The sequence below is a fragment of the Amphibalanus amphitrite genome, unplaced genomic scaffold (genome assembly GCF_019059575.1).
Source record: "Amphibalanus amphitrite isolate SeventyFive unplaced genomic scaffold, NRLGWU_Aamphi_draft 000246F_arrow, whole genome shotgun sequence".
NCBI lineage: Eukaryota > Metazoa > Arthropoda > Thecostraca > Balanomorpha > Balanidae > Amphibalanus > Amphibalanus amphitrite.
Window position 1 is genome coordinate 486,595 of NW_024881741.1, and position 24,799 is coordinate 511,393.

The following is a 24,799-nucleotide window of genomic DNA, read 5'->3' on the forward strand; positions in this document are numbered from 1 at the left end:
TTTCCAGCGGCAGCCGTCGGTGTCAAATGGTGACGTCACGAAGACATCAGTTGGATTAAGGCCGCCCCACACTGGAACTCGCATGCGGGTTGCGAGTTTTTGGTTTTCGGGTTTCTTCAAAAACAAATCATACAATCTAAGCTGAGTGACCCACGCTACCATGTAGCAAGCGAGTCTGCATATTTTTAACTTGCAAACCACCTTGCATCGCATTCCAAAAGTTGATTTTGAGTCAACTTTCGATTTTCCTCGCTGCGAGGTCTGCGAGTTCTGCGAGGTTTGCGGGTTTTTCGTTGGAGTCGGATTTTGGTTCATTGCGCTGATATTGCGACTATATGTAAGTTTCTGAAGGTGTACCGGCTTCACTGCATTCCTATAGTTACCATATGGGAGCGGTCTAATCACTCTATGAATTAGTATTATGCCCGCAAACTCAAAACCCGCAAACTCGCAACCCGCATGCGAGTTCCAGTGTGGGGCGGCCTTTAGGTTGGACTACCTTCATACAGGCTGGCATTCAGCCTTCAACTTCAGCCTTCCTAGGTCTCTAAGCCGGATGGACATGAATCAAGATGATATCGCTGGTCCAAAGCCAGTTGGTGGTCCTGCCAATGGTATACCTACCTAAGACAAATGTGCTTCTGAAGTCACGATTAAACAATCCGTGTCCGTATTCTACTGTGGGCTGGCAGTGGCTGAACCTTGCGGGCTTCCGGCCTGTCACGACAGCGCAGCTCCGCCCTGGCACTGCCAGCATTGTCAGGCGCTGCGGGCGGCGTGGAAAAGTGTGCGGCACTTGGTATGATTATACACTGAAGTGGCACACGTCCCGGGCGTTAATGCCGGTGGTGTTTGGTCGTTACAGCGCCCTGGAACTATGTTCGTCATCGCATGGCTGGGGTGCAGTGCAGCTTTATGGCCCTGTCCCTCACGGGTTAGTGAGCACTGAGCCACGGTAGTTGTGCGAATATTCACGCAATATTGAGGCGCCCAAAGAGCAGACATACATACTCGCATAACGACTAGATGCAATGCAGGATTATACATATGTAGGTATTAGGTATATGCTTATTCTATGGGCATAGTCAGTCAACAAAGTTGGTCTTGTTTACAAGTCAAGTTTCCAAGTTGATAAATTGCCGCTTTGATCATCACTAAGCTTTTCGTTCGGCTTCCAATCCACGATATAACAGCATTAGTATATAGTTATTGATAGTCTACCTAGTACCTATGTCTTGACAGCCAGCAAAGGCAGAACAGATCACCCTCAAAAACAACATTGTTTCAGTTTATGTAGATTTTGCAAGGTTGCATACTTTCAGCGTGCGGCGGTATTTGAGGACAAACGAGGTACGAAACGGCTTAACCCGCGCCCCACTGGGGTCTGCGTATAGGATTGTTCACATTTTGGGCTCTGGCTGCCATCTTACAAGTCAGATCAGACTGATTTTTGGTTTACACACTCGTCAACAGATGCTTTACATACCCTGAGGGTACCAAACTTGTACTTTGATTTTCGGGTCAGGGTCAGGTCATCACAGGTCACGGAAATCTTATATTATAAGTCGGTCACGTGACACATGTTTTATGGTCCATTTAGGCCATAGATTTCGAATTCGGTGTCGCCTGTGTCATTTGAGGCCATTGTATTGTATTGTATTTAACATATGGGGGGCATCCACAGGTAGTTGTGGCTATTACGCTCCCGCGTCATATGAGAATGGAACAAAAAGACATCACACTCAACATATCACACAAAACTCACCAAAACGCATGGCTATGCATGAATAGATTTCAGCTGACATACATGCAACCCATATGCATAAGCCTAAATCAGTGTTGAAAGCGACGTTTGAGCGATGATTTGAACTTGTTTGTTGACATGTCCGGAAAATCACTGGGCAGAGCGTTGTACTGCATGGCTGCACGGTAGCTGAACCTTCGACGCCCCGCCTCTGTGTGGATGCCAGGTAGCCACAGCCTGCTATCCCGTCTAGTCGCTCGCTCGCGCATCTCCTCATTTCGGCGAAACATAGCGGCAATGTCAGCTGGCTCGCCAGTTCGGATAACCTTGTGTTGTGCAGTAGCACCATCGTATCGTACGACGATAGGTCACCAGCCGAGAGCCACCCCAGCGCGTCCCTTACATCAGCCACGTGGTCATATTTGCGACGGCCAGACACAACCCTTGCGGCAAAATTAATGACCTTATCAAGTCGTGCGAGGTTCCCTTTCGAGCAGTTCCCGTAAACGGGCAGGCAGTACCGCACATGTGAGAGAACAAGGGCAGTCACAAGCGTCACAATCGTATCCTCTGGTATGTAGTGGCGCACCTGGCTCAATCCTATCAGCGCTCCGAAACATTTACCAACAATGGCAGCAACATGGTCATCCCAGGTGAGGTAAGAATCGAAGGTCACGCCCAGATTCTTGACCTTTTGACACGGTTTCAAAACGGCGTCTCTAAATCTTACATTTATGTCAGGCAGTTTGCGCATGCTCTGCCGGCTGCCAAACGCAATCAATTCAGTCTTGGTGGCATTGACTTTCAACCCATTGGCCGCAAACCAGTCACTGAGGGCTGCCAGGGTCGTCTCCATTCTGGTCACTGTGTCGCTCATCGCTGTCCTACGGCCACTGACGAGCACCTGCGTATCGTCGGCGTACTGAACGATACGCGCATCAAGGGCATGCAGGCTCATGTCGTTCGCAAAGCAAGTGAACAACAAATGCCCGAGGGCCGAGCCTTGGAACACACCAACATGGTTTGGCAGTGACTTGGAGAGTACGCGGTGACCCCTACCATCACTGATACATACACTCTGTGTGTGGCCCTCGAGATATGAGCGGAACCATCCAGCGTCAATCCCAAGTAGTTGGAGCTTGTCAAGTAATTTAGAATGGTTGATGATATCAAAGCATTTACTTAGGTCAATGAGACACAGGAGAGAAATTTCGCTGTTGTCCATGGCTGAGAGTATACTATCGGAGACGTTAATAAGAGCGGAAGCAGTCGAATGGTTGGGCCGAAATCCATGTTGACTGTCCGAGAGAAGAAAGTTGCTAGAGAGGTAATAATGGAGCTGACGCTGGACGATCCGCTCAGTGATCTTGGCGATGACGGGCACAAGCGATATCGGCCTATAATTGGCCGGCAAAGTCGGGTCACCTGACTTGAAAATGGGTCGCACCACAGAATGCTTCCAAGAGCCAGGGAAGTCGTTTCGGGTCAGACAGTTGTTAATAACATGTTGTAAGATCGGACCAATCACATCAAAACACAGCTTAACTATCTTGATCGACACCCCGTCGAGTCCACACGCAGAGGTGCCTCGCATGGAGAACACCACCCTGCGCAGCATATCGATGTCCACAGGCCGGACTGTGAACCCGCACGAGCCCACACGCGGCAGCCGGCACGGTACTACGCGGTCACCGTCTCGCTCCCGCACCTCACGCGCCACCCGCGGCCCGACCTGGACAAAGTACGAGTTCATCTCGTCTGCCCCAACAGACGGGAGCACTGCCTGTGATTTCTTGCCAGCGACCACTGACCGTAGGTTGCGCCACGTAGAGCGGGGGCCTTGTTCCCTGATCTTGTTGTTGATGTGCTCTCGACTGTCACGGCGGATTGACGCCTTGACTTGGCGATTCACCTCGCGGTAGAGCTCGGTGTCGCCGTCACGCAGCGCACGCCGCCGAGTAGCCATGAGCTGCTTCGTGTTATCAGACACTGGCGGCGCGGTAGGGTTGTGGATCTTGACCCTTTTCATCGGTGCGTGACTGTCAAGCACCGGTGTAAATGCGTCCAGGAAATGTTGCCACTGTTCGGCTGTGCTGTCGGTCTGGTACACAGGGGACCAATCAGCGGCCGACAAGTCACAGCAGAAGGCGAGCTCATCGATACGCTGTATCCCGCGGCACTCGACGGTAACCGGCTTCCTGTCAGGACGCGGTAACGCTAACTCGGCTCTCACGAACGAGTGAGGGCTAAAGTGGCAGGTGCGCGTGCCGGCCCGCGAGACAATCTCCCTGCTGCTCACCAGAATAACATCGAGCAGAGAACCAGACGAATAAGTAGGGCAATCAATCACCTGGGACAAATGAAAATCCGACATAAATTCACTCAGTCGCCGGCCCGGTGGTTCAGCGGCGGCGGATAGCATGTCACAGTTCAGGTCTCCGGTGACGATGACTGGCAGTCCGGGGTGACTGAGCACGGCGGCCTGGTACTGTCGCTCCAAGTCACTAAAGTCCGCCTCGAGCGCGGCCACCGTACGCCGCGGCGGCCGGTAGATGGCGGCCAGAATGAACCGGCGCCCGCTGCCCGTCCCCACAACAGCCCACAGCGACTCAAGCTTGCTGTTGTCACCGGGGCTTGGCTGGGGGAGCTCGCGGTAGCTCATAGTCTCACTGGTGACTATTGCTACGCCACCGTAGCCGGACCCGTCCGGTCGATCGCGCCGGTGAATGACGAAGCCGGGTAGGTTAATAAGCCGGTTCGGAGTGTTGGGTCGCATCCATGTTTCCGTCAAAACAATGACATCGTATCTATTTCGTGCCAGCTCCTGTCGCAGTTCCAACACCTTCGGTTTCAGTGACTGCACGTTGAGCCCCGCCAGCATGAGGCCCGAGCGCCGGTCGGCCGGCCGCCAGGCGCCACCCCTGGAGCCCCGCTGACGGTGGTGAGACCGCCGACCGCGGTGTGTCCGCCGACCGGACGGAGGGGAGCTGCCCGGAGCCGGAGCGGCCAGACCTGACAGGCCGGCGTCCGCGCCCGAGGAGCTGACAGCTCGGAGCCGAGGCGGGTCAGTACGTGTGCCGGATGACGGCCGGCGCACCTGTCCCGCGCCACCGTGGCTGGACGTGCAGAGTCTCGGAGGGACACCACCAGCGTCGGCCGACTCCGTCCCTCTCTCATGCCCCGCGGCAGTGTGGCCGGTGAGCGAGGGAGCCGCGGTGTCCCGGGGGCGGGGCCGGCGCCGGGCAGCAGCGCCGTCACTGTCACGGCGAGTCGGTGACATTAATCAAGGGCGGATCCAGCCGGCCGTCTTGGGGGGGGGGGGGGCAACCAGTTGGGACTAGCCAAACCTAGGGTACCCCCAAATCTAGTTTTCTCACCGGTTTTGGGCCACTTATTTTTCACCCTTCGCCTTTTCATCGAAAAAAAAAAACGAAACGAAAACATTTGCAAAAAGTGAGATATTTTGTCTCAGCTGAGTCAAGGAATTACCTTTTTGGTAACGTAGAATTAAGGCTTAAATCTTCCACATGAGCTGTCAAGCCAGGTAAAGAGGGGGATTTTTTCTTAAATGTTTTCTTCCCTTTAGTTTTCCTTTGTGACCCACAACCGCTAATTCAGGGAGGGCAAGCTGTCCCGACGGTTCCTAGCCCTATGAAAAGTTGTGGGGCAGCGCCCCCACGGCCCCAGAGTTGTGGGGGCAGGCTGCCCCCACTGACCCCCAGCTCCCGCGCCCATGACCACAAAGTTCAGGCCCATGGCCCGGCGTCGAGCTCAAATTCAGACTCGGCAATGTCGATGGTGTGTCCGAGTTCAGACAAGCTGAGCTTATGCTGGGTTCAGCTAGGACGATTGAAGAGGTATCCTGTTGGGCTAAATGCCGGACAATCTCAAGCTCTAATTTTGCATTTAATGCTTAATTATCATACTATGTTGAGTGAAAACTACCCATGTGTCATTAAGCATAACTTCAAATAGTGGGTTTAGTTAGTGACATATGGTGGAGCACTAGGGGTTTTAGGGGTGCACATGCACCCCCTAACTGAATAAAGCACCTTCTCAAAATGACGCTTGAAACACTTCAAAAACAAGTACAGGTAAGGGGAAATTGTGTCTTCCTCTGTTAACCCTCGCCCGTATAGGGGGAGGGGTCGAACAGACCCCACCCCCTCGGTTTTTCGCGAATAACTCGCGTAAAAACGGCTAATCGCGACGAAACTTCAGTACCCTCGAGTTAATCAATTTTGCATCTACCCTAAAACTTTAATTACCCTGACCCAAGTGACCTTTGACCTGTGACCTATTTCTCGAGACCATGTTTGGCCGGGATCGCGATTCGGCGTATGTTGGCTCGCATTAGCCGCGCGTTTGCAGTCTTTTCGTGGTTTCAAGCGTTCAAACATGTGATATGATGTTGGTCCCATGCATTTGGATGGGTGTGAAGGTCACCTGAAGGGCAGGTCAGGTCATTGACCTTTGATGACCTCAGTTCACTTTTTCGAGTTTTATATGTTTCTAGGCTAGTTTTTGGAGTTGAACTCGAATTCAGCAACCATTTGAACATTTACGAAGTACTTTTGGTGCCTTCGTAACATGTTACGAAGCTGTGAGAGGCGGTTGACACGTACTACGAATACCCGGCAGGACCACTACTGGTTGACCTGACCCAACCTGGCCTAAATGCATGAAGACATCTTCTGGGATCAACACTAACACGATATTCGTGATCAGCACCCCGAAAAAGCTCAGCCACACTTACGACGCTCTAAGGTCCCAATTTACCCGACTTTTGGGTCATTGACCTGACCTGGAAGGTCAACCATGAACCAATGACCTAGGACCTTAAATTGGGTATCATCGTCTTCCTCTTGTCACGGGCAGCACGCTCGTTTTTTTTTTCGCGAAGCTCTAGCTCGATCAGCGGCCAAACGGCAATGGGGGCAACGCCCCCCCCCCCCCCCCCCCTATACGTTCGCGGCTGACAAAACGCCAATACGGGTGAGGTTTAAATCCATATTACATTCAGGCATGAGACAAGAAAGCTCCTGGTTAATAGTATTAATGAACTATGAAGAAGCTTCAGCTATTAAGAAGCTTCTGAAATCTCTCAAGCTGAAGTTGATTATACTCAGTGTTGTTATGATCATTCCTCAGTTTTCTGACAAGAATCACACATTTGGCCATGGCAAACGTTGAAAATACCCTTTTCTTTAAGAAAGTGCCTAACGACAATCTAATTTTCCAACAAATTTGCAATTAAAACCAACCAGTACACAATAGGTACAGAACACGTGCCTATGAATGCGAATAACAATGTGATATCATGTCGATTTCTCCTACATGTTAACCCTCGCCGGCACAGGGCATTTTTTTATTATTCAGGCCTCCCTCCAACGGGCTCTTGTGTTGTCCCAATTATAGGAAGGCTCCATCTCCTCCCGGCCCCCAGGCTACGGCTGAAGTGGGAGCCTACCCCACACCTGGTGACACAGCCGGGGACGACGCCCGCGGAACGGGCGGAACCGGGAATCGAACCCGAATCCGGCACCGCCCGCACCGCGGGCCGACGCCTTAACCGACTGCGCCACCAGGGCCGCTATTTAGCATTTTGGCAGGCATTTTGACTCTGGTTGGCAGAGTTTTTCACGTTTGCCCCAAGGTCACTCAATCATCAAAGCTGAGCAGTATTTCAGTTTTTCAGCATAGGAACTTTGAGAATGTTTATTTTTTAGTTTACTTGACTTATGTCTGGGGGGGGGGGGCAAAAGATAGTATGGCCCCCCCCCTTTGACCGTCTTGGGGGGCCATGGCCCCGTTGGCCCCCCTTGGATCCGCCCTTGGGCCATTTTCATCTGAATATAGCTGAGGTCAGGTCACTTTCAGGTCAAAAAAGGTCAAATTTTTAAGTTGAAAATTTTCAACAAAAAACATGTCTACCGGATGCAGTGTGATCTCAAGAACACGATGGTGCTATTTATATTGGTGTACGATGTCAAATTCGTACTGAAAAATTGATTTGAAAAATTTTAAATTGTGAATTTTTTGCTATAATGCGTATAACTTGGCCATTTTTGAAGTTATCTAGCTAAAACTTGCTAGAGTAGGTCATAAGCATGTGTTCTATCATATATATTCCGGTTTTCTCGAAAAATCAAAAACTTTTTGAAAAAGATAAAAATACAAATTTTGAAATTTAATATATATAATTTTCAAAATGTTCCAAATTGTGTACATCAGAGATAACAGCTCGATAGCGCAGTCTATTCTGAGTCCTTTCATGCAAAAAAGAATCGCATCTAGCTCAAAAACTGAGCTCTTGGGAGCGATTCCCGTGGTTCAATGTTTTGCGTCGAAATCGGCTGAGCATTACGTCACTCTGAGTCATTTCTGGCCGACCTATGATAGATACGAAGTTCAAATTTTGACACAAGGTGTCAACTTGATGCAGCCGAAGGTAATGAAAGTTTGGTGGCGATATGATAAGCGGTTTAGAAGTTATTGCAGAAAAACGGGAGGGGCTATGAATAGCCCCTCCCCCAGTGAGGCGCGGGCTCGTTAGCGTGGCAAAATGCCACCTCAAAAGTCAACTTTGAGAGGATCAAATGCGCTTTCAATAAGAATTTATAGCGCTCAAACAGTCCTGTGATGAATTGCGCGCCACGGGTCGTTTGTCGCGCCGAGTGGCGCAGCTGTTGCCGACCATCCCTCACTAGCTCGTCCATGCATTGACCGCTCGGCGGGCGGCGCATTGCAGCGGTGCAGGGTCGTTTTTCACGCGCTGCTCGGCACCTCGTCAATGGCGCGCTACTCGTCTAATGAGGTCCATTGAGCGCCCGCTGAATTACCTGCGCCCCGGCCATGTGGGCCGCCCTGCAGTGTCCGGCGCGCGCGCTGAATGGCCGTCCGGCCCACCGCCGCCGCTATGACTGTGTGCACTCGGTATGAGCGAGGCCGTCAGGCGGCCGGCCGGCGGCACAAAGGAGCGGTGACATTATGTGCCACACGCCGGCACTGTCTCCCGGAGGTGAGCGCCATCGATTGTCACCAAACGGCGCCGCGAGCTGTCGATTGGACAAACAGGGCAACAGCGGCGCCATTCCATGACCATTGAGACAGAATAGGACCAGTTTTCCATGCATTCCATCCTAAGAGCACTTAAAAACATTGCAGGCATTCAAATAGTCGCAAAGGAAAGGACGGTACATGCTTAAACCGGACCGCAATTGGATCGCGAATAGCTGGCGCGTTTCGTGAAGCTACATTCCATTCGTACTCGTAATTCACTGTCCACCGGCACCCTAATTGACTTTTATCCTTATCTTTTGCTAGATTTTCCCATGATCACAGAATATAGAACTTGCATTGTGCACAGTGCACAAGTCACAAAGATGGAAAACCTTCCGAGGCGGCTGTAGTCCCCCCCCCCCCACCCCCCGCCGTACACTCACCGACTGTAGTCGGGCGTAGTAGTCCCTGCGGAAGGTGTCCGAGGCGGCTGTAGTCCCCCGTCGTACACTCACCGGCTGTAGTCGGGCGTAGTAGTCCCTGCGGAAGGTGTCCGAGGCGGCTGTAGTCCCCCGTCGTACACTCACCGGCTGTAGTCGGGCGTAGTAGTCCCTGCGGAAGGTGTCTGAGGCGGCTGTAGTCCCCCCCGTCGTACACTCACCGGCTGTAGTCGGGCGTAGTAGTCCCTGCGGAAGGTGTCCGAGGCGGCTGTAGTCCCCCCGTCGTACACTCACCGGCTGTAGTCGGGCGTAGTAGTCCTTGCGGAAGGTGTCTGAGGCGGCTGTAGTCTCCCCGTCGTACACTCACCGGCTGTAGTCGGGCGTAGTAGTCCCTGCGGAAGGTGTCCGAGGCGACTGTAGTCCCCCCCGTCGTACACTCACCGGCTGTAGTCGGGCGTAGTAGTCCCTGCGGAAGGTGTCCGAGGCGGCTGTAGTCCCCCCGTCGTACACTCACCGGCTGTAGTCGGGCGTAGTAGTCCTTGCGGAAGGTGTCTGAGGCGGCTGTAGTCTCCCCGTCGTACACTCACCGGCTGTAGTCGGGCGTAGTAGTCCCTGCGGAAGGTGTCCGAGGCGACTGTAGTCCCCCCCGTCGTACACTCACCGGCTGTAGTCGGGCGTAGTAGTCCCTGCGGAAGGTGTCCGAGGCGGCTGTAGTCCCCCCGTCGTACACTTACCGGCTGTAGTCGGGCGTAGTTGCCCATGCGGAAGGTGTCTGAGGCGACTGTAGTCCCCCCCGTCGTACACTCACCGGCTGTAGTCGGGCGTAGTAGTCCTTGCGGAAGGTGTCCGAGACAGCCGTAGTCAGCGCGCAGTTGAGCTGTTTGACCGCCGTCGGCCGGCCGTCCTTGGTCATCTGAACGAACGCCTGCAGGATGGCCATCATGCCCTGCTTGGCCGTCATACTGGGCAGCTGAAACGACAGAACACACATGTCAGAATACAGCCGGTTCCTTTTATACGAGCTACCTCATTCGGTTTAAGTGGTGTTGAGCTTCATTACGAAGAAAATAATAATTTGCCGTACCTAATTCAGAGTATCGAAACGCCTGGCGTGCACCGTTATCTGAAATTGAATCGCGTTAATATTAACCGCAGGCTTTTTAAAATAGACAAACACTGTTCGTTAGAAGTGTGCTATTCTCTTGATACGCTGGGGTTCTAATTGAATAGCAGTTCTGATGACCCTCAAGTCGGGAGTTTCTGTTCCTCCCCTGCCAAACCGACTATTCCCGGACAAGACACCGCATGGCCTTGTGGCTCTCTGATCACCGAGCCAACGGGGTATGATGCTACCAGCTACGGGATATGCTGCGGTGGTCCACGGGACTTTGCTGGCGAGGCCGACAGACCGACCTGGAAGTCGGCGGGGCAGGCGGAGCAGTCGGCCGCCAGGCCGGCCAAGCTGCAGCATGCCTCGGCCGCCGGCTGGATGTTGGTGATGGCCCTCGTCAGCGCCTCCTGGTTGAAGCCGGCCGCCCGTCCGTCCGTCAGCACCACCGTCCACCACGAGTCCTTGGTCATCAGACCCGAGCTGGTGGCCTGCAGACGAGAGGGGGAGCGTCATACCCGAGCTGGTGGCCTGCGGGAGGGGGATAAAGGGGCATCAGATTTAGACCCGAGCTTCCCGTCTCTTTGTCTAAATGCTCCGAATACGGCAGGGACCAATCCAAATTATGTAACGGAAGTTGGCACAGATTCAGCACAGATTCAGCACAGCACAGATTCGGTAGGGGGAAAAAAGGCCCCGGTAGAGGGAAACCTTTATGACCCGTTTTCCCCTAGAAATGACGTCACAAAGAGGTAAAAATGGGTATCAATCGAAAGCTCTCGTTTACCCAGACACAGTCCTGCAGGTAAATTCCACTTTTTCCCCATAGGAAAGTTTTTACGGGAAAATCAAAATTTCGGGTCAATGGGGGGTCCCCCCCGATTTCGTTCAAAATCGGCACACAGGTGCCCCACCACCAGCCGAGAAACTTTCCCCAAAACGGTCCCCGTTGCATTGACGTTTAAGGCCCTTAAAGCCCCGTAAACTCGTAAAAAATCCGTAAATTCGCCCTTGTACGGCCAAAAACGGGGCGCTATGGTGAAAATGGGTATCAATCGAAAGCTCTCGTTTACCCAGACACATTCCTGCAGGTAAATTCCACTTTTTCCCCATAGGAAAGTTTTTACGGGAAAATCAAAATTTCGGGTCAATGGGGGGTCCCCCCCCGATTTCGTTTAAAATCGGCACACAGGTGCCCCACCACCAGCCGAGAAACTTTCCCCAAAACGGTCCCCGTTGCATTGACGTTTAAGGCCCGTAAAGCCCCCTAGACTCGTAAAATATCCGTAAAATCGCCTTTGTACGGACAAAAAAGTGGTGCTATGGTAAAAATGGGTATCAATCGAAAGCTCTCGTTTACCCAGATACAGTCCTGCAGGAAAATTCCACTTTTTCCCCATAGGAAAGTTTTTACGGGAAAATCAAAATTTTGGGTCAATGGGGGTCCCCCCCCCCCCGATTTCGTTCAAAATCGGCACACAGGTGCCCCACCACCAGCCGAGAAACTTTCCCCAAAACGGTCCCCGTTGCATTGACGTTTAAGGCCCTTAAAGCCCCGTAAACTCGTAAAAAATCCGTAAATTCGCCCTTGTACGGCCAAAAACGGGGCGCTAGGGTGAAAATGGGTATCAATCGAAAGCTCTCGTTTACCCAGACACAGTCCTGCAGGTAAATTCCACTTTTTCCCCATAGGAAAGTTTTTACGGGAAAATCAAAATTTCGGGTCAATGGGGGGTCCCCCCCCCGATTTCGTTCAAAATCGGCACACAGGTGCCCCACCACCAGCCGAGAAACTTTCTCCAAAACGGTCCCCGTTGCATTGACGTTTAAGGCCCGTAAAGCCCCCTAGACTCGTAAAATATCCGTAAAATCGCCTTTGTACGGACAAAAAAGTGGTGCTATGGTAAAAATGGGTATCAATCGAAAGCCCTCGTTTACCCAGACACAGTCCTGCAGGAAAATTCCACTTTTTCCCCATAGGAAAGTTTTTACGGGAAAATCAAAATTTTGGGTCAATGGGGGGTCCCCCCGATTTCGTTCAAAATCGGCACACAGGTGCCCCACCACCAGCCGAGAAACTTTCTCCAAAACGGTCCCCGTTGCATTGACGTTTAAGGCCCGTAAAGCCCCCTAGACTCGTAAAATATCCGTAAAATCGCCTTTGTACGGACAAAAAAGTGGTGCTATGGTAAAAATGGGTATCAATCGAAAGCTCTCGTTTACCCAGACACAGTCCTGCAGGTAAATTCCACTTTTTCCCCATAGGAAAGTTTTTACGGGAAAATCAAAATTTCGGGTCAATGGGGGGTCCCCCCCCGATTTCGTTCAAAATCGGCACACAGGTGCCCCACCACCAGCCGAGAAACTTTCCCCAAAACGGTCCCCGTTGCATTGACGTTTAAGGCCCTTAAAGCCCCGTAAACTCGTAAAAAATCCGTAAATTCGCCCTTGTACGGCCAAAAACGGGGCGCTAGGGTGAAAATGTGTATCAATCGAAAGCTCTCGTTTACCCAGACACAGTCCTGCAGGTAAATTCCACTTTTTCCCCATAGGAAAGTTTTTACGGGAAAATCAAAATTTTGGGTCAATGGGGGGTCCCCCCGATTTCGTTCAAAATCGGCACACAGGTGCCCCACCACCAGCCGAGAAACTTTCCCCAAAACGGTCCCCGTTGCATTGACGTTTAAGGCCCGTAAAGCCCCCTAGACTCGTAAAATATCCGTAAATTCGCCTTTGTACGGACAAAAAAGTGGTGCTATGGTAAAAATGGGTATCAATCGAAAGCTCTCGTTTACCCAGACACAGTCCTGCAGGAACATTCCACTTTTTCCCCATAGGAAAGTTTTTACGGGAAAATCAAAATTTTGGGTCAATGGGGGTCCCCCCCCCGATTTCGTTCAAAATCGGCACACAGGTGCCCCACCACCAGCCGAGAAACTTTCCCCAAAACGGTCCCCGTTGCATTGACGTTTAAGGCCCGTAAAGCCCCCTAAACTCGTAAAATATCCGTAAAATCGCCTTTGTACGGACAAAAAAGTGGTGCTATGGTAAAAATGGGTATCAATCGAAAGCTCATGTTTACCCAGACACAGTCCTGCAGGAAAATTCCACTTTTTCCCATAGGAAAGTTTTAACGGGAAAAACAAAATTTTGGGTCAATGGGGGGTCCCCCGATTTCGTTCAAAATCGGCACACAGGTGCCGATATTTTACGGATTTATTTTAAGGATTTTACGGATATTTTACGAGTCTAGGGGGCTTTACGGGCCTTAAACGTCAATGCAACGGGGACCGTTTTGGGGAAAGTTTCTCGGCTGGTGGTGGGGCACCTGTGTGCCGATTTTGAACGAAATCGGGGGGGGGCCCCCCATTGACCCAAAATTTTGATTTTCCCGTAAAAACTTTCCTATGGGGAAAAAAAGAAATTTTCCTGCAGGACTGTGTCTGGGTAAACGAGAGCTTTCGATTGATACCCATTTTTACCATAGCACCACTTTTTTGTCCGTACAAAGGCGAATTTACGGATATTTTACGAGTCTAGGGGGCTTTACGGGCCTTAAACGTCAATGCAACGGGGACCGTTTTGGGGAAAGTTTCTCGGCTGGTGGTGGGGCACCTGTGTGCCGATTTTGAACGAAATCGGGGGGGACCCCCCATTGACCCAAAATTTTGATTTTCCCGTAAAAACTTTCCTATGGGGAAAAAGTAGAATTTTCCTGCAGGACTGTGTCTGGGTAAACGAGAGCTTTCGATTGATACCCATTTTTACCATAGCACCACTTTTTTGTCCGTACAAAGGCGATTTTACGGATATTTTACGAGTCTAAGGGGCTTTACGGGCCTTAAACGTCAATGCAACGGGGACCGTTTTGGGGAAAGTTTCTCGGCTGGTGGTGGGGCACCTGTGTGCCGATTTTGAACGAAATCGGGGGGGACCCCCCATTGACCCAAAATTTTGATTTTCCCGTAAAAACTTTCCTATGGGGAAAAAGTAGAATTTTCCTGCAGGACTGTGTCTGGGTAAACGTGAGCTTTCGATTGATACCCATTTTTACCATAGCACCACTTTTTTGTCCGTACAAAGGCGATTTTACGGATATTTTACGAGTCTAAGGGGCTTTACGGGCCTTAAACGTCAATGCAACGGGGACCGTTTTGGGGAAAGTTTCTCGGCTGGTGGTGGGGCACCTGTGTGCCGATTTTGAACGAAATCGGGGGGGACCCCCCATTGACCCAAAATTTTGATTTTCCCGTAAAAACTTTCCTATGGGGAAAAAGTAGAATTTTCCTGCAGAACTGTGTCTGGGTAAACGAGAGCTTTCGATTGATACCCATTTTTACCATAGCACCACTTTTTTGTCCGTACAAAGGCGAATTTACGGATATTTTACGAGTCTAGGGGGCTTTACGGGCCTTAAACGTCAATGCAACGGGGACCGTTTTGGGGAAAGTTTCTCGGCTGGTGGTGGGGCACCTGTGTGCCGATTTTGAACGAAATCGGGGGGGACCCCCCATTGACCCAAAATTTTGATTTTCCCGTAAAAACTTTCTTATGGGGTAAAAGTGAAATTTTCCTGCAGGACTGTGTCTGGGTAAACGAGAGCTTTCGATTGATACCCATTTTTACCATAGCACCACTTTTTTGTCCGTACAAAGGCGAATTTACGGATATTTTACGAGTCTAGGGGGCTTTACGGGCCTTAAACGTCAATGCAACGGGACCGTTTTGGGGAAAGTTTCTCGGCTGGTGGTGGGGCACCTGTGTGCCGATTTTGAACGAAATCGGGGGGGACCCCCCATTGACCCAAAATTTTGATTTTCCCGTAAAAACTTTCCTATGGGGAAAAAGTGAAATTTTCCTGCAGGACTGTGTCTGGGTAAACGAGAGCTTTCGATTGATACCCAATTTTACCATAGCACCACTTTTTTGTCCGTACAAAGGCGAATTTACGGATATTTTACGAGTCTAGGGGGCTTTACGGGCCTTAAACGTCAATGCAACGGGGACCGTTTTGGGGAAAGTTTCTCGGCTGGTGGTGGGGCACCTGTGTGCCGATTTTGAACGAAATCGGGGGGGACCCCCCCATTGACCCAAAATTTTGATTTTCCCGTACAAACTTTCCTATGGGGAAAAAGTAGAATTTTCCTGCAGGACTGAGTCTGAGTAAACGAGAGCTTTCGATTGATACCCATTTTTACCATAGCACCACTTTTTTGTCCGTACAAAGGCGATTTTACGGATATTTTACGAGTCTAGGGGGCTTTACGGGCCTTAAACGTCAATGCAACGGGGACCGTTTTGGGGAAAGTTTCTCGGCTGGTGGTGGGGCACCTGTGTGCCGATTTTGAACGAAATCGGGGGGGACCCCCCATTGACCCAAAATTTTGATTTTCCCGTACAAACTTTCCTATGGGGAAAAAGTGAAATTTTCCTGCAGGACTGTGTCTGGGTAAACGAGAGCTTTCGATTGATACCCATTTTTACCTCTTTGTGACGTCATTTCTAGGGGAAAACGGGTCATAAAGGTTTCCCTCTACCGGGGCCTTTTTTCCCCCTACCGAATCTGTGCTGTGCTGAATCTGTGCTGAATCTGTGCCAACTTCCGTTACATATCCAAATTCCAATTAATGGTGAAAAAGTGTGTGGTGTGCTTTTTCGGTTAACATTGCGCATGAGGGAATTATTGGGATAAAAAGTAACAAGTATGTATTTGGCATTGTTGCAGTATTTATATGCATCCGTCAGCTGATACTATAAACTGTCATCTGATTGGCCCTCTCTGTGTGACGTCTCTCCCCGGTCATTATCTGATTGGCTCTCCTCGCGGGCTACCCTCACCCCAAACAGCAGCTGATTGGCTATCAGCGCAGACCACCCACCTCGGCCATCAGCTGATTGGCTCTCTCCGTGTCGGCGAAGATGACGTAATAGGTGGGCGTGGGACGGATCTTCTTCAGGTCCTCGACGATGTTGGTCTCGAGGCCCTCCATGACGACCACGCGTAGCATGGTGTTACCCAGGAGGTACAGAATCGACTGGTTCATACCTGCAACACGGTCACACACAACAGTCGGTTCATCCGGAGTCTGCTCGTACGTACGTACAGTCTGTCTTAAAAGTACCGCGCAAAGTGAGGGTGGATCCATCAAGCCTGACCGAGGAAGGGCCTGCAAAATTTGAGTCACCGAAGTAGTTGACATCCTCGTCCATTCCTCAGGTCAATTGGTTCGGTGACTTTCAAATTATAGCAGGCCCTTCCTTGGTCAGGCTTGATGGATCCACCCTCACTTTGCGCGGTACTTTTAAGACAGACTGTACGTACCTACCTGAAACACGTTCTCAGAAAGACAATAGTTTAAACAGATTCCACCCGTTCATGCCTGAGAGGGGTTCAATGAGAAACAGTCGTTTCATCCGGCGTCCGCTGGCTTGTGCCGGGATTTTGGAACATGTTCAGTGTTCACAGACAACAGTCGGTTCGCACAGAGTCCGCCCGGTCGTACCTTCAGAAATCAGAATGTCCTCCGCAACATTGGCGCACACAGAAAAATATTAACACCGTTAGCGGTGTAATTGCACAGTACATATCTGAGCACTTGAGGAAAGTTAATTTAGTCCCTTCCCCGCTTAAATTACTCGCGCTTCCAAATGAACACCAGGAAGAAGGTAATAGAACACTGTTAGGAGGGTTGGGTGTTTTGCTACATGTAGTAAAACACCCAACCCTCCTAACAGTGTTCTGTTACCTTCTTCCTGGTGTTCATTTGGAAGCGCGAGTAATTTAAGCGGGGAAGGGACTAAATTAACTTTCCTCAAGTGCTCAGATATGTACTGTGCAATTACACCGCTAACGGTGTCAATATTTTTCTGTGTGCGGCGGAACGGCGGGGGGGGGGGGAGCACCGGGCACCATGCCTCCTTGATATTGCCATTTTATCATAACCCGTATGGCCGTTGCATGGAAAGAATGGGACCAAAAGTCGTCAGTGCCCCCCCCCCCCCCTAATTGAAGATATTCCATGCCGCTACTGCTCAGCAAGGATGATGCGCTAAAGCATGCAACAGTATGCCGAGAGTTTTTACCCGTAGGTTCACGCTGCATTGCGGGGGCTCAGTGATCATTTGATATGTTCGATAGGCTCTCTGTCGAGTAGTGAACATTTGAATGATTATTTGGACTGAATGCCTGCAGGCTGCAACTGGGCTACAACTTACGATTGACTGGTTCTTGCAGCAAATAGGCCTGAGTAATCCATTGACAAAGTATGTAATAGCATCGTGCCGATCGAACTGAAATTGATGCCAGGTCTTTCTGTCATTTTATCAGTCGTTCAGTTGAATGTAGGCGGGCACTTGCTAAATCATGGTCCTTCGGCTAAATACATCGTCATTAGGATACATAGTCGTAAATTTAGCTTTTGTGGTTGGCGATTAATATGAAGCGACGGTTTCATTCCCAGCAGTTAAGTAATACTTCTTATAATGCAAACTTTTAAAAACTCTCCTTGGGTAACTCTTAACCCTTGCCTTGGCAGGGGGGTCGAAGCGGGGTCGATGCGACTCCCCCCCCCCCCGAGGGTTTTTTTTGCGATGCGCGCCGAACTATCAGTCTGAAATTTTCAAAAGCTTGTAAGGCATCCTTTGCGCAGCTTTTGGTAAAAAAAAAGAACATTTCCGGGTCATGTCAGGTCACCGAGCTATGATGTCATAATAGGTTAAACCTCCGAACTCCGACCATTTTTGGCAAAATCATACACATACCTAGTACCGCGTAACTGGACGTGATCTTACCGACAGGAACGAAACTATTCCGTGCGATTTATGTCAGAATTCGACTGCACGGGAAGCTTAACATTGTACATTGACCCTTCTAAGGTCAACCAAGGTCAATGACCTCGCATGTTCACACGCTGACCTCCGTGATATGAGCTTTGGTTAGTGAGGTTTCTTGAGGCCCTGAATCCGAATCTGTGTTTCAATTTTCACCTATGTAAGCGCCTTCAAAACTGTTCCTTGACCTTTACGAGGTCAACCTAGGTCAGCTCTAGATATTAGCGACCGTCGCCGCCGCCGGCGGGTGTGACCTCCCGTGTTCCCGGGGAATATGTCACGCCATTAAATGACTGAAATACAAGCAATTATACATCTTTTTTTTTGTTGCTAATTCGTTGAGAAACACGGTCGCGAAAGTTGCATGTCACTATCTTTCATAGATTCACCAATAGGTATTGGCTTAGTAATTTGGAAAATTACAGCTTTTCCCCTAAATTTGACCTTTGAAAATTCGCATTGACTTCCCCCCCCCCTTCCACGCCGCGTTATGAAAAATTCCCTGCCAGGGCGAGGGTTAACGATGCATGTTAGATCCCTGCATTAACGACGACTATGATGGGCGAGACACATATATAGATGCCTAAGAATCCGTTGTGCGGTATTTTTTCAGACGTCAACAATACCCGTATTTGTTTGGTGTCTGGAAACTTGTTCCAGAAGATAATGGCAGAACAATTGCGTGTGTACAATTGCGTGTGATCGTCAGGCATAAAAACGGCAGTAATCACCCCGTGCTGTTTCACGGTTAGCCTCCCAAACCCTGTGTAAATATCATGTAAACATTTCTTTTTTGCAATGACCTTTTTTTGCTCGTTCGTCGCGAGGAGGACGGTGAGTGGACAAACAATGTGGGTGGCGGTGCATCGATTTGTCCTTTCCTAATTCGTTTCCATAGACCGGTAGCCGAGTGCCAGTTCGAAGGAAAACGATTAGGCCATTGTTTGATTACTTAGACCATCATTCTGGAGTAGAGGATGACAGTGACCAGTGCGAGCCATTTGTTAAAAACCGAATGTGGACTAGTCATTCGTCAACGTATTGTAACGAAAGCGTTCCAATGTTATGTATATCACCTTTAGGCAATACAGAAACAATTTTTTGGAGTCAATCTTGCAGACGTCTTTTACTTGGTCCCTCTCAACGTGGCACATAAATGCATATCAAATACATTAGGAGATTGATGTACAAATTACAAGCAACATCACAAAATGCGAAACGACTCTAACAGAAGTACCATCTGAATTTTGAAACACTTTGCAAGTATTTTGAATTTTGCAAGTTTATGCAAGTATAGGTACCTATGGAGTATGGAAGACGTGTCAACTACCGGGTGGCCCAGAAAAACGTTCCGAACTTTGGAGGCCTATATCTCAAATTCGAGTGTAAATAACGAGCCAAAATTTTCATCAAGTTTGCGTCATTTCTTTGCGCATTGGTATGCCAAATTATAGCACTGTACCATCATTTTCAAGCTGGCAATCTTGAGTTGAAGTAAGCAAGACGTTTTTGCTTTTTTTCCGATGTCGAACGATAGTGATGATTGGGTTAGCCGTCCCATGTTATAAAAAAGAATAGAAAAAATAGAGCACGTTAATGAAACCAACACGTATGTTCTTATTTTAAATATTTTTGTCTCACTTATGTGCCAAATATTCAAATACTGAGCCAAAATGGTGCTCACTGCTCATGGATGCCATTCGTTTCAACACCAAATCATGTTTCGAGCAGGAGTGGCACGGTGCATGGATTACTGCTGATTAGTGATTACCCTCCTTTCAGTAGATCAAACAGTAAATCGACCGGATAAGGAAAACAAACTAAAGCAGACTGGTTCCTGTGACAGAAGACCACAGAATAGCTTATGAAAAACAACATTGCCAGCAGATGACAAAAAAAGACTGGTTGAAAAGCTACCTTTTCCCAGGAATGTCAGCCAGGAAAGCATTTGAGCCACAAGATGGTTAGAACACTGGAAACTTCTTCCAATAATGTTGCCGCTGGCACAGAGCGATCGTGGTTGCCTGAGGGAATGTGTCATCCTGAAGTCTGAACCTTTAATGAGACTAGCTGCCAGTAGCAGTCATGGCTGTAGGCCGCGGTGCCGCGGGGTGAAAGTGCCCCGTTCACTCACATTTTTTTAGTAAACATCTGTGCAAAAAAGTAATGTTTACATGACATTATTGAAACGCGAACCGTTTAAAAAGTAATTTACCGAACAGCATGAAAATCACACAATTTACTGAAAATGTGTGCCGCATTGACTATTCGAAGTTTTAATGTTGTATCTTTATCACTTTCTGAGAAATATTGATTTAAAGTTGGGAACGTTTTTTCTGGGCCACCCGGTATATAGGTAGTTGATTGTTAGGCGACTGGCGAGCACACAGCACAAAGGCAGCGGCGGCGGGCAGCACTCCCGTGATGGCCGGGGCGGTGTCGACTGTTTATAGCTCCATTGTTCCGGCACGGCCGCCAGCCAGGTGAATTTGTTCAGCTCTGGGACATCCGGCAGCTACTATACCACAATGTAGCCGAGGCAGAGCGCTCTGCGGGCTCCACGGCGCTGTTGACAGACCTACCTGACGGCGCTGTACAGCCGGTCATTCAGCTGTCAGCCACAGGCAAACACAAGATGGATGCTTAAATTATCGCCGGCATAATTGTCATACCAGCGATCACCTCAAGCTGACGACAGAGCACTTTATATAATTTTGGATGTGAAAGTGTACTTTTCCTCCTTTCAAAAATATACTGAGCCAAAGTTGCATTGTTTTAGCGTTTTCAAATGTGTCGGCCATATGTCTTCTTCTTCTTTGGGGACGGAACAATGGATTTGTTTTATATTTCACTGATGAATGTCTGTGACCGATATATTTGAAAATGTTAAAATAATATATTTTTGTCTCAGTACCTATACCTATTTTTGACAGGAGTGAAGGTCATGATAATAACCAAGCATTTAATTTTCACATTAATGTGAATGCCTATTGAATAGGGTCAGTGACATACTATTTTTTTTTTTTGGTGATGGATTTTACAGGATGTCTCCGTTCTACCTGTCTCAGTGTCTGCAGCTCTTTCCGCTCTCACCTGTCTGGTCCTGGAAGTTGTATCCGTTCTACCTGTCTCAGACTCACTGGCGGATCCAGGGGGGGCCACGGGGGCCATGGCCCCCCCCAAAGGCCTAAAGTGGCCTGTTTGGCCCCCCCCAAAACGTCAGAAAAATTTCTAAGAAAATATACCTTGATGGAGGTTTTTAGCCACTTGGTGAAGTAAAGCTTCCACAGCATAATATGGAAGCAATATGGTAGCAGTGAGGGTCAGTCAAAAGTTGCGCGAGCGGAGTCGACCTTCAAAAAAAGACTGTTGTTGGCACGTGTTTATGGCGCGGCAGCTGGTAGTTGGCGGTGTTTCGCGTGGTGTGGCATCACTGGCGGATCCCGGGGGGGGGGGGGGGTAGCACGGGAGCCTGAGGTGCCCCTGACAGGCCTGTGGTGCCTCTGGCGGGCCTAGGGTGCCCCTGCTAGGCTGCTGATGCCCCTGGGACCTGACAGGACTGTGGTGCCCCTGACAAGCCTTAAGTGCCCCCAACAGGCCCGTGATGCCCCCGACAGGCCCAAGGTGCCCCTGCGACCTGCGTGATGCCGTGATGCCTGCGAGGCCGGTGGTGCCCCTGCGAGGCCGGTGGTGCCACTGCGAGGCCGGTGGGGCCCCTGACAAGCCCATGGTGCCCCTGCGAGGCCGGTGGTGCCCCTGCGAGGCCGGTGGTGCCCCTGCTAGACCGGTGGTACCCCTGGCAGGCCTGTGGTGCCCCTGCTAGGCCGCTGGTGCCCCTGGGCCCTGACAGGACTGTGATGCCCCTGACAGGCCCAAGGTGCCCCTGTAAGGCCGGTGGTGCCCCTGTAAGGCCTGTGGTATCCCTACTAGGTCTCTGGTGCCCCTTTGACAGGCCCATGGTGCCCCTGCGAGGCCGGCGGCGCCCCTGGCAGGTCTCTGGTGTCCCTGACAGACCTGGGGTGCCCCTGACAAGCCTGTGGGGCCCCTCACAGGCCCGTGGTGCCCTTGCTACTTGCTAGGCCTGTGGTGCCCCTGGCGGGCTGGTGGTGCCCCTGCTAGGCCGGTGGTGCCCCTGACACGCCTGTGGTGCCCCCGGGCACCAAGGGGGGTCATGACCCATGTGGCCCCCCTTGGATCTGCCACTGATACATAATATATTGATTTGTAAAGGCGTTATGGCTTATGCAATATGCAATTGCAGGCACTTGGTATGCCTCACTTATCCCTTATTGGGGGCTCTGGCGGGCTCCTGAGGGCCCACGTCTATCTCCGGGAGCCCTTGACAGGCTCCTTTGGGTCCTTTCAGTCCACTATAGCATAAGAGGTCTCCATGCGAGTCCTATACATCTGAGGGCGTACCCTGACGTCTGAGGTACCCAACTGCAGCTCCAATGGTCTCTTACACTGGCGGATCCAGGGAGGGGGCATTTATGGGCCATGCCACCTTCCCAGAGGTCTAAAGTGGCCCGTTTGCCCCCTCCCCCAAACGATAATGAAACATAGTTCAATCAGTGCGTGGCCTAGGAGCCGAGTTAGACAGGGGGTGTTTTACCACCTCCCGGCCCGCAAAGGGACCCAAGCACTGACTCGAAGCGGGTTAACTGGTCGACAAAAGCAATGGTAAGTGCTTACAAAGTAATATAAAGGCATGGGTCGGGTGGGCTACCATTTATATATTTTTCTTTCTAGTTAAAAAAAAAATCATAGTGTCGGGGCTGTGACGAAAAATAAGTGGCCTAAATCCGATGAGAAAACAGGATTTGGGGGTACCCTAGGTTTGGCTCCAGCATGAGTTGGCCCCCCCCCCAAAACGCAAGCCTGGATCCGCCAGTGGTCTCAGTGTCGGTAGAATTGTCCAGTCTGACCTGTCTGGTCCTGGAAGATGTATCCGTTCTACCCGTCCCCGTGCCGGTAGAGCTGTCCGTCTCACCTGTCTGGTCCTGGAAGATGTATCCGTTCTACCTGTCTCCGTGTCGGTAGAACTGTCCGGTCTCACCTGTCTGGTCCTGGAAGATGTATCCGTTCTACCCGTCCCCGTGCCGGTAGAGCTGTCCGGTCTCACCTGTCTGGTCCTGGAAGATGTATCCGTTCTACCCGTCCCCGTGCCGGTAGAGCTGTCTGGTCTCACCTGTCTGGTCCTGGAAGATGAGCGCGGCGTCTGTGGCGTTGGCGTATTTGAGGTAGTCGTCGGCCGCCTGGATGTACGGCCGGTTGGTGACGTCCAGCTTCATCCAGGGCACGTCCGAGAGCTGCGCTGCCTCGGCCACGCCCTCGACCGGGTCCCAGGTCAGGTCAACCACCGCCGACAGCGCAGAGCTCGCCTGGCCGCACACTGACCAACGATCGGAGCGGTTAGGGCAGTTGAAAACGAGGGAACTTCAGTTCCATTGCTTGAGATATGACTTTTAATGAGAAATGAAAAGAACATATACAAGGTTTCAAATGAAGTAAAACTGGAAACGACACAACATGCGTTCCACTATCTTACCGAAGTCCTTTCTCTGCGCGTCTTGCAGCTGGTTTTAGTCCCCTAACTACTTACCAAAGTCCTTTCTCTGTTGGTCCTGCAGCTGGCTGTCGACGAGGACGAACTGGGGACTGACGCTGAGACCCTCGTTCGTCGACACCATGTCGGTGATGGCGCTGCTGATTGACGTCTCCAGAGCGCCCTCCGTCGAGTCCAGCAGAATCACTGCAAACATAAATAACACGAAACTGAATAAAGAAATATCCATCTTTATCGCTCAAATGTCTCGATCATTCGTCCAACGTGCAAGTTAACAATGCGGCTAAAATACGAACGCATTCATGAGAACAGTTTTCCATTCAAAATTTACGATACCTGTTCTCCACAAGGGTTTTTACGTGTCTGTATTTGTCAGCTGTTTTATTCTCTTGCCAAGAAATGCTTTTCGTTCTGTTATCTACACAACTACGTTAACCATTATCAAAGAAGTTACAGCACACTTACCCTGTCTGACCAGCTTCGGCCCGATTGTTTAAACCCATCGGTCGTGCGCCGTCTATTTTATGACGGGCTGTTTATTATGATTTCTTTAGGTAGGTACTTAATTTTCTACAGGTTTTACAGTTATTGCGCTGAACAAATCTATATTACTATTTGAGGAGGGCGTAGTTTCTGTCTATTACGAAGGTCGCGACATGGTGCTACGTAGCGCGGGTTACAGATCACACCGTTGCACCTACCGCGCTGAAATTTGCGCAAGTTATAGAACAAGGATGGACAACGTGCCTTTGAGCGGTCTCGGCTCGATCGGATCGATAGCGAGCGCGTGGCGCGTGCCCAAAAAGTGCAAATTCGCGTCATAGACTTTACATGTATTAATCGGCTGGCAAAAACGGGCGAAAACAGCCAAATTTGCCCGACACGGGTCCGGTCCCGGTGCAACATCTCGGTAACCGTGGGCCCGACCGGTACGGGGAAAACAGCATCGTGTAGAGAATCGAACGGGCTATCGAATGGTGTGCGCTGCAGGGGTGGCACGCGCCACGTGCACCGGGGAGGACACTTTCTTTTGAAAAATGGACGTTTTGGACGGATTTTGGAATTTATTTAATTATCCATTTGAGTAGGATTGCGGGTTTTTTGAAGCG

At 50.3% G+C, this 24,799-nt stretch overlaps 1 protein-coding gene across 1 annotated transcript in view; it reads right to left on the minus strand.

Moving 5' to 3' along the window:
- The window catches only part of LOC122386296 (ionotropic receptor 25a-like), a 72,174-nt gene that overhangs the window by 32,655 nt on the left and 14,720 nt on the right, over window positions 1–24,799 (minus strand). Inside the window, exons 3-7 of the mRNA XM_043375369.1 lie at window positions 23,727–23,876; window positions 23,313–23,516; window positions 16,174–16,340; window positions 10,600–10,785; window positions 9,995–10,156 (exon numbers count right to left, since the gene is read on the minus strand). Of these exons, the coding sequence (XP_043231304.1) occupies window positions 9,995–10,156; window positions 10,600–10,785; window positions 16,174–16,340; window positions 23,313–23,516; window positions 23,727–23,876 (869 nt within the window). The remainder of the gene's footprint in view (window positions 1–9,994; window positions 10,157–10,599; window positions 10,786–16,173; window positions 16,341–23,312; window positions 23,517–23,726; window positions 23,877–24,799) is intronic.